We start from the raw sequence: 14256 nt of genomic DNA on the forward strand, positions 1-14256 counted from the left end.
GGCCTGCGTTTGCGAGCGTGGAAAGCAGTTGGTCGTTCTCAGCGACTGGATTGATTGCAAGCAGAATGGAAATCGAAGTTTTCCTGGAAAGGGAACACGCCAGAGCATGATGCCCCTCCAGCGCTGGCACAGTGGCTGAGGCCGGTGAGGTCCGTGGGCACCTCCGAGGCTTCGGTCCCAGACGGCCCGGTGGATGCTCGGGAGGGGAAGTTGAAATACTCACAAAGTGACTAATGCCTTTGAGTGTATAAAGTAATTTACAGTGCAGGGTGATCTCCGAGCGGTAGGCGCTGTGAGTCAAGGAGCCACCGTGCTAATAGACAATAACTCCTCGCATCTGCTCCTGGGTGTGAGCAGCAGTGTGGGGGCCGGGCGTGTTTTCGCGGAATGCTTTTTGTGCCCATTTGACAGATGAGGAAACTGAAGCATAGAGAGGTTTGGTGACGACGTCCAGGTTGCACAGCTAGCTGATGAGCATTTGGAAAAGAGGTACATTTAGTGCGCGGTCTTGGGCAGAGGGAATGAATGGATGGGTGAGTGAACTGGAGTCTTCAATCTCTGTGGCCTCTGCTGCTAATTTCTTCAGTCAGTTGGCAGAACTCAAGCGATTCTTGCTTGGTGGTTGGGGAGCTCCCACTTTCCTCTCGGGAATGGGTGGCACAAGGCAGATTAGGGTGTTGTGGAAAGGGGCGCGATTGTCCCAGTGGGGTCAGCAGCTTCTATATGCTTTATCCGGGTAAGTTTCTGGAGTCATTTTGCCCAGGGAGCCTTATCCACGGGGGCTGAAGAGGCCAGGGAAGTCATGAGCTGGTGGCAGGGACAGAAAGGGACGAGGAAGTTTGCTGGACGTTGGTGCCCATCCCGGATGGACTTTCACACCTACCAGTGACTTTCACACCTACCAGCGGCTGTGGGCTTGACTGTCCCAGAGGCTCCTAGCTTTGAGGCAGCTTTTCTGTAACATTTCAGGCAATCCTTCAGCGAACTTTAATGGAGATGATCTTTGAGCAGCTGGAACCTTTGAGGTTCTCAGATTTCATACTTAAAAAAAAATGTTCTGGAAGAAGGAGTTAGCAAATGTAGGTCTCTCGGTAGAAGTTAAAAAGAATCTGGCAATTTTAACTTGCCGTCGTGCACCCTGGCACACTTGTGTGATCAAAAGCAAATATTGAAACTATGATTGAGATCAAATAGTTTTGTGGAAATGAAAATGTTTACTCATAAAAGCTTAAAGAAAATGTCAGAAAATAATTTTTGTTGGTGAAAGAAGAGAGGAGTGGCAGTTGGGGGATTTAAACCCAGAACATGTCTTTGATGTCATTCTAGTATCACCAGATAAATGTATGTTCCTTATGAGTAAGGGCTGGTTTGTAAGTCCTACCTACCTCTGCCATTGTTGACATATTTATTTCTGTAATTTACATGAATGTACAAAATATGGTTGTAAATTGAGATGAGCTAAGGGCTGGATAAGCAGTTTAGACAGAGGAGGTGGAGGGAGCCATTTTAACCAAAAATAGAACCAGTGTCATCCTTTCTGCAAGTTGTGTAGGATGGAGGGGAACCAGGAAAGGGCAGCCAGCAGCAAACCTTGCTGTGGTCCTGCAGCTTTGGCACGGCTCTGCTGTGTAGATTGGGCCAGGATTTGAGGATGAAACTAAACCATCTGAGCTTCCTTCTCGCCATTGAAGATGCCTTCCCTCCTTCAGATACTTGTTCTCACTTCTCTTCAGGGAAGGTGTGTTAGTGTCTGGTCTCTCCAGTGTGTGCTGTCACTCCCCACGCTGGCTGTCGCGGACTCGCTCCCCTTTTCAGAGTTCTGTCCACAGTTCCCTACCTTTGCCTCTCTTTCCATTGACAGGATGGCAGGGGACATTTTCATCATCCATGGTGTAGCTGTCATTTCGTCCTCTTCCTGCCTGTGTGCCAAGGGGCCAGTCCTCCCTGCTGTCCTCCCAGAGGCCCACTCCTTCCGGTGTGGCTTCTACCCATCCCCTTACCTTCTCAAAGGATATCTTTCCTTCCCCACTTCCTCTCTCGCCCGGATCTTTTCTGTCAGTCTAGGCATATGCGCCAACTCAGCATTGTCCAACAGAACTTTCTTTTTTTTCTGGTACCGGGAATCAAACTCACGACCTTGCGCTTGCCAGGCAGGTGCTGTGCCGCTGAGCTAAATCCCCAGCCCCCCGACCAACAGAACTTTCTGTGGTGTTCAAAATGCTCTGTATCTGTGCGGTCCAGGATAACAATCACTAGCCACAGGAGGCTGCTGAGCACTTGAACTGTGGCTAGAGTGACTGAGGGCCTGAATTTTTAATTTCATTAAAGTTTAATAGCCCCATGTGGCTAATGGCTGCCATATTGGATAGTACAGTTTTAGCCTCTCCCTCCCTCTTCCATCCCTCCTCTGTCATCTTCCACTTCTGTGTTCCCCTTCTCCTCAAGACACGTCAAGATATGTGTCCAAGCCCACGATACCCACTTTCTTTTCCTGTGTGTTTGCCTCCACCCTCTAGCTCTGTGCTGAAACTGCCAGGTCTCTGTTGCTCTTTGGTCTGACTCCACACGGGGCCTGCGTGCGCCTAGTTCCCCTTCTCTGTCCATACCCTCTTCCTAGGTAATGTAATCCCATCCCCAGGGTAGCCCCCTTAGACACTACGTGTCTGCTGGTGACCATCATGTTTTAATTCCAGTACCGCCTTTCTCAGGGCTCCGGCCTCTGAGGTTCCTGGCACTTGTCCCCTTCCCCATCTCCCCGCCCCACTGTGCACTAGATTGCTGAGTCATCCTTGATGCCCTTTACCTGCTTCTCACACCCAGGCTTTCTGTTGTTCCCATGGGTTCTACTTCCGGGATGTTGTGGAGCGTGCTCACTGACCCACTCTGGTCCTGGCCTTGGTTGCCTCCTTCCTGGGTGCCCCTCCCCTTCTCCTCTGGGTTGCCTCCAGGCCATTCTACACACAGGAGCCAGAGAGATTGGCTTTTATAATTGCAGATCAGATCATGCCACTCTCCTCTTTAAACGCCTGCTGCAAACAAGGCCCTGGTCCCTGCCCTGTCTTGGCTTCCCTGGCTGCCCTGCTGGCCCTCTTTGTGTTCTGCTAGTTCTTGGGCTCCTTGCCTTTTCTTGCCTTACCGGGGGCCCCTGAAGTGCTCTTCCCTCTGAGCCTGGAAAACTCTCACCTGCAAACACCTTCTCCAGCTTTTGGCATCTGGGTCAGCAGCTCAGCCTTCCCAGCCACCCTACATGGAACACTCCTTCCTATTGCTCTCAAAGCCCCACTTTTGTCCCCTGCAGGTGTCAGCCCCAGCGCACCTGTAATCACTGGGCTTTGTTTACTTATTGATAATGTGCCTGCCTTCAATATTACCTCACCAGGATATGGCCTTATCTTTTCTCCCGTTGTGTCCCAATGCCTAGTGCAGTATCTGGCTCCTAACAGGCCCTCAAGAAATGCTTTTTGATTGAGTTAGTGCTGGAAGCTAGCCTGGGAGTTGTGATGATTTTTAGATTACCTTTTCTATAATGTGCTTAATTGAGAGTTTGTAAGGGCCAAGAGAGAAAGGAATCACATTTGAATGTGGTGTTCTTTTAATGCTAGCAAGCCATTTCACTCTTTATTGTGATGTGGGTTCATTTTCAGGTTGTCTGCTGCCATCCAAGTATTGGGGCTATAAATTATCTCTTTATCTCCCTGTAAAAGGCCAGCAGAAAAGCCAGCTTGTCTGCTGTTGTGACTTTCTGCTGATTTTGTCAGTGTTTACAAACACGATCTACTCTATTACTGCTTGGCTTCATTTTGTTTTGTTTTTTGTTTTTGGTTTTTCTCCGGTACCAGGAACCGAACTCACGACTTTTGCCGCTGAGCTAAATCCCCAGCCCCCTGCTTGGCTTCATTTTACACTTACTCTGTTCAGCTAAGATTATCTTGCAATGTATGAATGCCACAATCTTGGTTATCTAACACCTCGGGCTGCCTTTCAGTCAGTAATCTATACTGATTAACTTTCTTTTGAAGATCATTCCTTCTTTAGCTTTTCCATTCCTCCTGAATCACACCAAACTCTGGCTGCTTTTAGGCTTCTCTCAGAGATACTGAGGTGAGCTTGTTTTCACTTAGTCCTGTTGGCTTTTTTAAGCTTTGTTCACTAAAGTCCAGTAATCCCCGGTCTGTGAAGCAGCTGGTGTGCTGCTGAGGACCCAGCCAGGTGCAGACCTGCTAGTTAATCCCTGCCTCGGTGGTGTTTATACATTGGGAAGAAAGGTAAACCACGTACACAACACCAACTTTATGTTTAAATGCTGTGAGTCTAAGCAGAATGTTACAATTGTGGTGTGTAAGAGCTGGTAGTGGGGTGGCTGTCTCTTTGGGGAATTTAGGAAAGATGGCCCAGAACACTATGGGGAGGCGCTGAAGGGTCCTTAGCGTTTCAGGTCACTGTCACTCATTTAGATGACCATCTCTGTTAGTGTCTGAATTGGAAAAATACACAGAATTTGGGAGTAAGCACTAAATAAGTATGTATTGAAAAGTAAACCAAATAGGCACAAATGCATATATTCTTTGGCTTTTTTGTTTTGTTTATTAACTACAGTTTACTAAATAATAAAGAATGAGGAAGTGGGCTAGAGAACATTGAGGTAGTATAGATTTTAAATAGGGATCCATTTAAAAAAGCTCACTGAGGAAGAGGTGTTCAAGAGCTGAAGGAAGAAGAGTGAACCACGCAGGTGTGCCAGTGAAGAGTGCTCTTGGCAGTGCTGACAGACAGTGCAAAGGTCCCGAGGCAAGAGCACACCTCATGTGTTAGGGAGCACTAAGGAGCCCAGTGTGGCTGGAGCACAGTGGGGTCGAGGGAGAATGGACCTGAGGCGATTGGGAAGCGACTTTGGGTTGACTTTTACTTTGGGAAATTTCACTCTTGTTGGAAACCATTCTGGACTCCGGGCCTCGAGTGTTGTTAGGATTTTCTAAAGGACTCCGTGATTTGTGTAAATTATTAGACTTTTTTTCTGTCTATGCCTCCTGAGGAGCTTAGAGTTGAATGTCTGGCCATCCTTAGCATGTTTATTAGAGCTCATCCATTACTTTTATTTGCAGTCAGTTTTGTGGTCCTTTTCTTTTTAAACAAAATGAAAGTAGCTTTGCTTTTTTTCTAATTCCAAAAACATGCTGCATTCATAGTAAAAAATAACAGCGTAAAGAAGGAAGTGAAAATTACTTGTCATCCTGCATCTAAGGGATAACCTCAGCCAGCACTTGGATGTTTATCTTGGCAGACTTTTCTCTGTGTATATATGACTGTGTGTGTCTAAATGTATGTCTGCATAGAGGAAACATATTCTTAACAAAATGGAATGTCTTATACATCTATTTTGTAGCTTGATTTTTTTCACCTTAAAATATCTTGAGTGGACATCCTTCCATGCCAGTAGCTATAAAAATACATCATTGTTTAAATCCACTGTTTAAATTAGAAGCCTACTTCTAATTTATCATTTTGCTAAATTTTATACTTTTTTGTAAACCTTCCTAAATTCTTTCTTGAGTAAGGTAGGGTGTTTGTTCATTCTGACAGTTCTTTAAAGCCGTTGTTTGCTTTATTGTAAATGAATTACTAAAGGAAAGCAATGGTAGAGACCAGGATCGCAATTAACATCGGGTAATTTTGGAGCCTGTGTAATTTCGGGTGAGTCAGAGCTCCTTAGTGAATCTCGGTAAGAACATCAAGGATTCGTAGTTGTTGCTAAGGGTGTTGGTGGACGGAGACCCAGCTGCTCAAATGGATTCTCCTTGTTTGGAAATATCAGGGCAGAGTAATTCTGCTTCAGGGCTCAGATGAGAAGGTTTTTGCAGGCTGAGCATCCAGGCTCCCACCTGGAAGACACCCCTGTGCCTCAGGGGTTCTCTTGCTTTGGATGACACCTGCTTCTTCGAAGAGAATCCCTGGGTGAGAGGACTGGTAGGGACATATATGTGGGGAGGACATTATATTCTTTGTTTCAGTTGTAAGGTTTGTTTTTTGTTTTTTTTTTTTAACAAAACAGTAAACTGAGTAATTCAGTGAAGTGTCACCCCAGCTTCATAGACATCGAAAACCTTCAAAGTCTCTTCTGGGAAGAGACTTCCCTTCGGTGCCCAGGGTAGGGGGCAAGGACTCCTTTCCCGTTTGACAAGGAAGCCTTCCCTTCCCTTTGCCAAGGGTGAAGTAAACAGCAGTCACATAGCACATTTACAGTGTAGAAAGGGGGTTTCTCCGAATCTCAGAAGTCCCCGGGGTACCAAATGCTGACCTTACAGATTTTGAAAGTTACACTTTGCCTTTTTCCAGCATGAAATAAATTGAGCAAAAGGATGCATTATGCTTCTGCTCTGAGTTGGTTTTAATGCCTGGCCTCAAGTGCTGCTTGTTGTGTGTCTGTATTTCCTAGGCATGGCCCATGCAGGCTGCCCCGAGGTGTATTTATAGGTTTGGAGGTGAGAGCTGGCATCATGAGCCTGTCTCCTAGCGGGCTGTGTTCTGTGTGGGAAGAGAAGCAGGACGGAAGCCTCTCTGAATGCACGATGAAGTCTCCAGTAGTTCTGCCACCGAGGTGCCGTTAGTCATATGGTATCATTCTGGAAGAAATTATTTAAATTATATTTCAAATTAGCTTGTTAGAATAAAAATACGCTTGTGGGGAACACATTTAGACATTTGTCAAAGACTAGAGAGATTTTTTTTAAAAACATTTTTATTCACAAGCCTAGTTGATAGTCTTCTTATTATTCCTCTGAGGAATTAGGTACCATGGACTCTCCACTTTGGAGCATAGAGGAATGGGATATGGCTTTCCTCATGGCCCAAGGAGTCAGCCCGAGAGCCAGGCATTAAAAAGCCCCTGGTACCCAGGTATGTCCTGGCCAAAGGAAGGGCACATGCACCTGGCCCTCAGCCGTGCAGAGCTCTAGCAGCCCCTGTCTTTTGCCCTGCCTGGAGAAGTCTCTGTCTAGGTTATCCTGAGGTCTGGTGGAGTCCAAGCTGCCCTTTGATATCCTTAGCCTGTCTGTGGGTTACAGGGTGGGGCTGTCCACAGGGACCTAATTAGTAAGGAATAGTGCAGAACCCGCTGGCTGCGCATTGGCACCCTTTTGGGATCCTTAACTGGGAGAGGTTTTAATTGGAGGTGTTCAGATAAATGGAGAAAAGGAGAGTTGCTTTGGCTTCTGTTGTCCTGGGGGAGGGGCTGACAGGAGAGGACCTCAAGGGAAAGAACGGAAGCTGTTCTGGGGTGCTCCCAGGGTGGCAAAAGAAGCTCCTGGTGGAGGTGCCATGGAGGCTGGCATGAGGAAGAGCTGAGTCCTCCAGGTGTGCTGAGGATGGGTCTGGCTGTTTCTCTCAGAGGTGAGTTCATTGTCATGGAGGACCACCTCTTGGGGGTGGGAGAGATGGTTAAATACAAACAGGCCAAGCCTCAGCCCACCCTGGTGGCTTTATGAGCTTGGGTGTAATTACTTGATTTCTTTAAGAAGCTTCACTGTATTTTTGTGGTGCTGGGAATGGAACCCAGCACTTCATGCGTGCTATACAAATACTCTACCACTGAGCTACATGCCCAGCCCCAGCTTTACTGTCTTTGTCTGTGAAATGACTGATGTAATTACATAGAAAATGTGTGCAAAGCATGAGGGCAATACCTGACACACTACTCGGACTCAGTAGGCAGTGGCCAAGCTTATTATTGTCATCATCATCATTTCTACTTTTGGGTACCTTCCAGTACCCTCCTCAGTTGTCCCCTCAGGTACTCCTTGAGCCCTCAGCTGTTCTATGCAGCTACCTTTGAGACTGCCTAGTCACCCTGCTCCTGGTCCCAAGCAGTGCCAGAGTTGGCTCCCTGTCATGGTAACCTAGACCACCTGAGGTTTGTCCTCTGAAGCGTTGCTTCCTATCACTAGTCCTTAGGTGGTGCAGGTGGAACATCACCAGTCCGAGGATCTGGAGGGTCAGGAGAGCTAACCTATGTATGCCAGTGAGAAAATGAGCCTGCCAGTTGGCTGGATTCGTGAACAGGTGCAAGAATAGACAAAAGGGAATTTTTCCTATTGTGGGTATTGGACTCCAGATTTATGTTGCTGATGGGGGAACTCTTTATTTGGTCATTTGTATATTAATTCATTTAAGCAGTAGTGACCATCTGCCAATCACGTCACTGTTATAGATGCTGGGAACAAAGTGATAAATATCTTTGGCTAGTGGAGGAAGGAGATATATATCAGACAAATAGTACCCAATATTTCAACATGGAGGCACACAGTAGCAAGGGCATGTGGAGTGTTCAGAGGGATTCAGGGTCTCATGTCTCTGACATCCCTTACTTACTCAGATGGATCTGAATTCCCTTCTGATCACTCTGTCTGCACGTCAGCTTGTCCTCCTTTCTTGCCCTTTTGACTGAGGACCATCACCTGGATGTTGAATGCCAAGGAAGGTGTCTTTGTCTGGCACTAAGAATATATGGGTTCCTAGAACGGGGTTCCCTGCCTTCCTGAGGGAGATGGTTGGGAAGCAGGTAATTAGGGCAATGAATTCGTTGTTGAAATTCGAACAAGGATGAAATGCTTAACCCTGCAAGGTGTTAGGGAAGGCTTTCTGAAGAAGGCGACCTTCAAGCTGAGTCTTGGAAGATCAATAACATTTGCCCAGGCAAACAATGAGGAAGCAGGGCACTAGAGTGGAGAGTGCTTCCCTGGAAAGCAGTGAAGTCTGGAGGGCCAGAGCTAGGACCTTGGACTCCATCTTGGCTTGGTCTCACACTGAAGGACACTGACCTTTGAGCTTCAGTTCCTCACCTGTGACATGGGAATAATAGCAGTACCAACATCTTGGGGTTGTCATAGGGATCAGATGAAGCGTAGTGATCAGTCCTGGTATCAGGGAATGAGGCCTGACGTGGGCTGTGATATGCAGTGGGCTGGAGGGGAAGAGATGACATCAGGTAGGAGGCAGAAACATGCTATAGTGTGGGCTTTGGTCTGTAGGCAATTAAGAAAGGGCTGGATCTGTAGCTAGGTGTGAAGGCCCTGTGTTCAATCCCCAGTACTGAAAGGTGTGTGGAGGTGGGAGTGGGGGGTCGTATGAACGAATTAATTTGGAACAAAGAGACCTTGTAGGAACGGCCACCGTCTAGGCAGGAAATGTTGAGAGCAGAAGGGATGGAGAGGAGGAAACAGCTGTGGCACCAATTATATAATGTAAGGCTTAGAGTTCTGTAGTGGATCTGAGGCAGCCTCCAGGAATGCACATAATACAATAAAAGAGAAAGCTATATGAGAGGGGACCTCACTGGGATTGAGAGGTAGGAAGCCTAAATCATTCCTATGCAGTTGTTAAATTTGGACACAAAACAGGCTGTCATTTAATGAGAACTTAGTAGGCTATGCCACTATGCAGAGTGCTTGCTGAACTCTTGTTGTATCTCATTTAATTCCCCCAGTGATCCCCACTTTCATTGTTGGAGAACTGGATGGGAGAGATTCAGTAACCATCCAAACTCTCAGCCGGGGAGTGGCAGAGCTGGGAATCAAGCTTGCACCTACTAGAGAATAAAATCTGTGTTTCTAAGATGCACTTTCTGGAGGTCAGAGCCCTCACGAGAGCCCTGGTTCTTGATAGTTGGCATGAGGGAAAGGGGTGGGCTGAGTGACCGGCAGCGTAGATTTCTTGACTGACCCATAGTGGTGACAGTGACTGAGATGGGACACAAGGAGATGCAGTTCTTTGGGAGGAAATGAGGGTTTAGTTTTGGGTAGAGAGTGCAGTGCGCCCTCTGTGGTTCTGGCACTATAGCGCTCTGCAGCTGGGATAGTCAGGGGTGCCAAGAGGGAGCCTTCACCTCTAAGATGGATTTGGCCACCCAAGGAGAGAGGGAATGAAGAAGAAGATAAAGATGGAACTCCTCAAAGGGCCAAGGTTGAAAGAAGGAACATAAGCTAGTAACGGGCTTGGGAGGTGATGAAACTCAGATGAGGCTGGAGGAGAGAAGTGCAGAAGCTATGGGATGGGGGCTGCAAAGCAGGGATCCTCGGCTTAGAGGAGGGTGGGTTAGAGACGTGGATGTGAGGGTACCGGTGAGTGTGGAGAGCAGCTTCAGCCAAGCGTGGAAGCGCAGATCTGCAGGCGACATCGGTGTAGGGAGAGAACGAGTGGGGAGGGAGGAGAGAAGTCTGGCTGGCGTTGAAGGTGAGCGAGAGGGTGAGTCAGGCCAGAAGGAAGTTTGGTTCTGTTTTATAAGTTGAATATGTTGGGAAGCTGAGGGCAAAGAACAGAGGAAATTGAAGCTATTAGAGAAAGAGGAGGGGCCGCGAGGTACTAGCTCAGGGTGCAGAGAAGGGCTAACCCTCCAGAAGAGGCCAGAACGTGGTCCTCAGACCAGGCAGATCAGGGACGGAGGCATTTGGAGGCTAAGGTGGGAGAGGGCACAGGGGAGCAAGGTTGGCCAGCTTTTGCTTCTCATTAAGAGCTGGGAAGCTGGTCCGAGAGCCCAGGGCATAGATGGAGAAGAAAGGAAATGAATTGGTGCAGCTGCTTGTAGGGGTTGGGGCAGGGAGTTAGCTGAGGCAAATACAATTTATGAATGATGTTTAGGGGCCACTGGACGGATCAAGAATGTGCGTTTGTAAAGGGGCTCCAGCTAGACAGCTGCTCAGTATCCCAGACAACGGGGGCTGGCAGTAGAGCACACAGTCCCAAACCCAGACAGGGTGCGGGAGCGGGGATGGCCCCTGGGATCAGACTCTGAGTGCACTGCCACCCACAGCCGCGGGGACCATGAGGAGAGTCCGCTTCTTCCGACCGGTCACCTCTCTGCCCTTGCATCTCCCAGTAGCCAGTCTTTGTTCTGATGTTAATAATTCTTCCAGAGTTTTTCTTAAAAATGCATTAAAATTCTTGCCAGCACGACCTCTCAGAGTAATGAGATCTGCAAGTTTATGAACCTCTCTGAGAAGTGGATTTCCCTGCTCCATGGGAGCGAGTAATCTCTTGGAGGGTTTGCACGTTAATGCGCTGACCTGGAGGGGCAGCTGGTGTGTGTCGGCCCTCTCCCTACGCCGCGTGACTTAGTGTGTGTTGAAGACAGACTCTCACTATCCCTCAGCCCACAGCCCAAAGTCGACATGCTCAGAGAAACCAAACCCTAGCAAACCCTTGTCTCTCTGAGTGTCGTGCTCTGTGCTTGTGAAGGGGAAAGTTGCAGACGTGTGCTGAGTCTTACACAGGTGAGAATATGTAGTCTGTGTGTCTTGCACAGTGGCCTGGGAATTCACTGGAGTTGGGAGGGGTGGTGGGATGCTGCTGTGGGACCATGTTGAAACACATCCTCTGTCATCCCAATGTTGGCCTTCAAACCTGTAGCCTTAATGGGCACTTGACGTAGCCACTCGCAAGCATCCCGCTAAGTAGCAGTGATTCATGACTTCATCCTCATTAGTGTGGCACTGCAAGCAGGCTGAAACTAGCCCGACCTACCAGTGCTAGGTGTATCCCTGATTTCTTGGTCCGTGCCCTCTGTATTATTCATTGTATAGAATACGAAAAACATTTTTTATTTTGAGACAGGGTCTTGCTAAGTCACTAAATTGCTGAGGCTGGGCTCAAACCTGCAGCCTTCCTGCCGCAGCCTCCCAGAGTGCTGGGATTATAGGTGTGGGCCACCACACCCAGCCCACATAAAACATTTAATTATAATGTGAAGTTATATCATCAAATTGTCATAATCTGTAACTCTCACCCTTGCCAACCAAACCAGTGCTGTTACACAAATATGACAGCCACATATATAATTTTACATTTTCTGGTATTCACATTTTAAAAAGTGAAAAGAAATGGGTGAAATTAAAATTTTAGTTTATTGTAATCTACTGTGTCCATAATACTATCATTTCAACATATAATCAATGGTGAGTGGAACAGACATGGCAATTCCATCTCCCCGTGGAATTTACATCCTAGTGAGGGAGACAGAATCCACCTGCCCTGTGCCCTCCTTGCTGCGCCCCCATCAGTCTTTAAGTGGCTCCACCAGTAAAATCACTGGCAGACATGCTCAGTGCCAGAGGGAGAGGAGCAGGCTGAGCCCAATTTAGAGTGTGTGGCTCTGAGATGCCGCTCTGCAGAGGTGACCTTTAAACTGCCAGCTCAGGTGAAAGAAGGGAGCAGAGGATTTGAGTATGAAGACCTAGAATGGGAAAAAGCTGTGCCCAGTGTTAGGGGGCTGAGATCAAACCAGCATGGCGGGCTGGCAGCAAGTGAGGGAGCCCAGGTTGGGGCTGGAGAGAGAAGGAGGCAGGGAGGAAACTGGGCATGACCGTGGAGACTGCGACAGGGACCATGGGTTTCTTTGGGGTGCAGTGCGACTAAGACTGACGGCTGCCACGTGACCCTCAGGAGGTTCCCCAGAGGCACAGGGTGGAGGATGGGTCGGAAGTGGGCAAGCGCAGAAGCAAGAGCAGCCAAGGGTTCTGGGTCCGAGTGGCTGCTGGCTGAAACCCGGAAGGGCTTAGAGGAGAGGTAGGGAGGGGGCAGGCGCCACATGTGGTTGGTTAGGACTTCAGAAGGGTGACTTATAAGGGAGAGGGAGGGAACAGGGGACCGCTTTGGGCTTTGGCTTCTGCTGTTGGTAGCTGGGGGAAACATGGAGAAGGAGCAGGTTTGCAGGGAGCAAGGGAGCCACATTGGGTGTGAGTTTGGGGTTGTGCTTGGAGCTGGGGAGGAAGCAGTGAGTCACAGAAATCTGGGGCTCAGCGGAGAGGGCAGGCGGGAGAAGACTGGGTAAGGGCACTGCAGGGGAGCAGAGGGCTCAGAGGAAGCCAGAAGCACTCATCTCTTAGAGGACTCTAGAGGAGGAGCAGTGGCTCCTGAGGGAGGAGGGAAGGCAGGGTGATGGATAAGTGGCTCGCAGAGAAGGATTTGGGCACCGGTGTTGAGCACTTCTGGGAGGTGGCCTGGAGCTGGGTGACCCTGACCTGAGTGAGTCGGTGTTGGGGTGGAGCCGGGAGCCAGGTGGGTTGCAAGGTAGACGGGGCTCTGAGGAGAGCTGGGCGGAGATGTGTCGCTGCTCTTTTGGAGGTCACCGTTAAGAGTAGACAATAGGACAGTAGCGTGGGGCTGTAGGGGACAGGAGAGGAACTGCGACATGCAGATGCTCATGGGATGCAGCCCTGGAGAAGACAAGAAGTTTGGGGTTCAGGACACCAGGGAAGGCCTGTCCCTCAGAGGGGAGAGAGAGGCAAGCCCTCCCTGGAAGGGAGGCCCAGGTGTGGTGGCTCTGCAGGAGCCCTGTCTGTGGGCCCGGTCTCTTCTCCATGCAGCATGGGTTGGGTCTTCAGTGAGAGCAGGGGTGGAGGACAGGGCGTGGGGAGCTGGAGAGGAGGGAAGCTGTCATCTGTGAGGGGGCGGCAACCCTGCCAGGGGAACGCAGGCCTGTGGGCCACTGAAGAGTGACAGTTTGAGGTCAGAGAACATGAATTTGAAGCGAAACGCATCCACCCAGCTTTGTGATGCTGCCCAGGGGCTTGGGTGTGGCCTGAAGAAGGCAGGTGTCAGGATGCATCAGTTGGGGTTTCGCCAGGCTAGGGAGCAGCACCTTCTCCTGGGAGTGGCCGCGGAATGGATGTGCACCCAGCAAGAACGTGAGGTTAAATGGTGGCCAGGGAGGGACGAGTCGGTGGGCCAGAGGCTCTGTGAGGTGGGACTGACCTAAGGAGCCCACAGATGGGCCATGTGGGCAGCAGGGGATGTTTCCAGGTGACGACAGATATAGCATGTGGCCATGTGGGGCCACCAAAGGGTGTAGGGTGAACATGTGGGCATGAAGGAGGCCAGGGAACAAGTCCAAGGTGCTGGGGCCACCTGTGTGGATGGTGACAGTGAAGGAGTTAGGTAGAAGAGGGTGCCTCATCCTGGGAGCGTCAGGAAGTGACAGGGGAGGCAGGTTCTGGGACAGTCTAGCCTCTGAAGGCATGGCGGGAGCCACAAGGACAGCAGTCCTTCCCTTGTGCTGTGTGTTGCGGGGTGGGTAAGAGGGATGAGACAACTCTGTGGGAGTGGACTGGGGCTGTCCCCGGGGACCACCCGGTTTCAGGAAAGACACAAAGTGAAGGGCTGAAGGGAATATTCTGGCCAGCAGGGCTGATGCCTGCCAATTCCTGAAGGATTCCCAGTGACCCACGAGGACCAGGTAGAATAGAGAGGAGAGGAAGACAGGCTCAGATT

General features: G+C 49.4%; 1 protein-coding gene across 3 annotated transcripts in view; it reads left to right on the forward strand.

Annotated features, from left to right (window-relative positions):
- The window catches only part of Homer2 (homer scaffolding protein 2), a 157299-nt gene that overhangs the window by 57168 nt on the left and 85875 nt on the right, over positions 1–14256 (forward strand). Inside the window, exon 1 of one of the 3 annotated variants that reach the window (XM_005381473.1) lies at positions 13603–13673. The exons of 1 other annotated variant lie outside the window; for it this stretch is intronic. In XM_005381473.1, coding sequence (XP_005381530.1) covers positions 13651–13673 — 23 coding nt within the window. In that variant the 5' untranslated portion in view covers positions 13603–13650. Of the gene's footprint in view, positions 1–13602; positions 13679–14256 lie in introns of those variants that run through there. One more of the 3 variants, XM_013512493.1, reaches the window with a different exon arrangement.

This window comes from Chinchilla lanigera, unplaced genomic scaffold, assembly GCF_000276665.1.
Source record: "Chinchilla lanigera isolate Chin_1 unplaced genomic scaffold, ChiLan1.0 scaffold00015, whole genome shotgun sequence".
Lineage (NCBI taxonomy): Eukaryota > Metazoa > Chordata > Mammalia > Rodentia > Chinchillidae > Chinchilla > Chinchilla lanigera.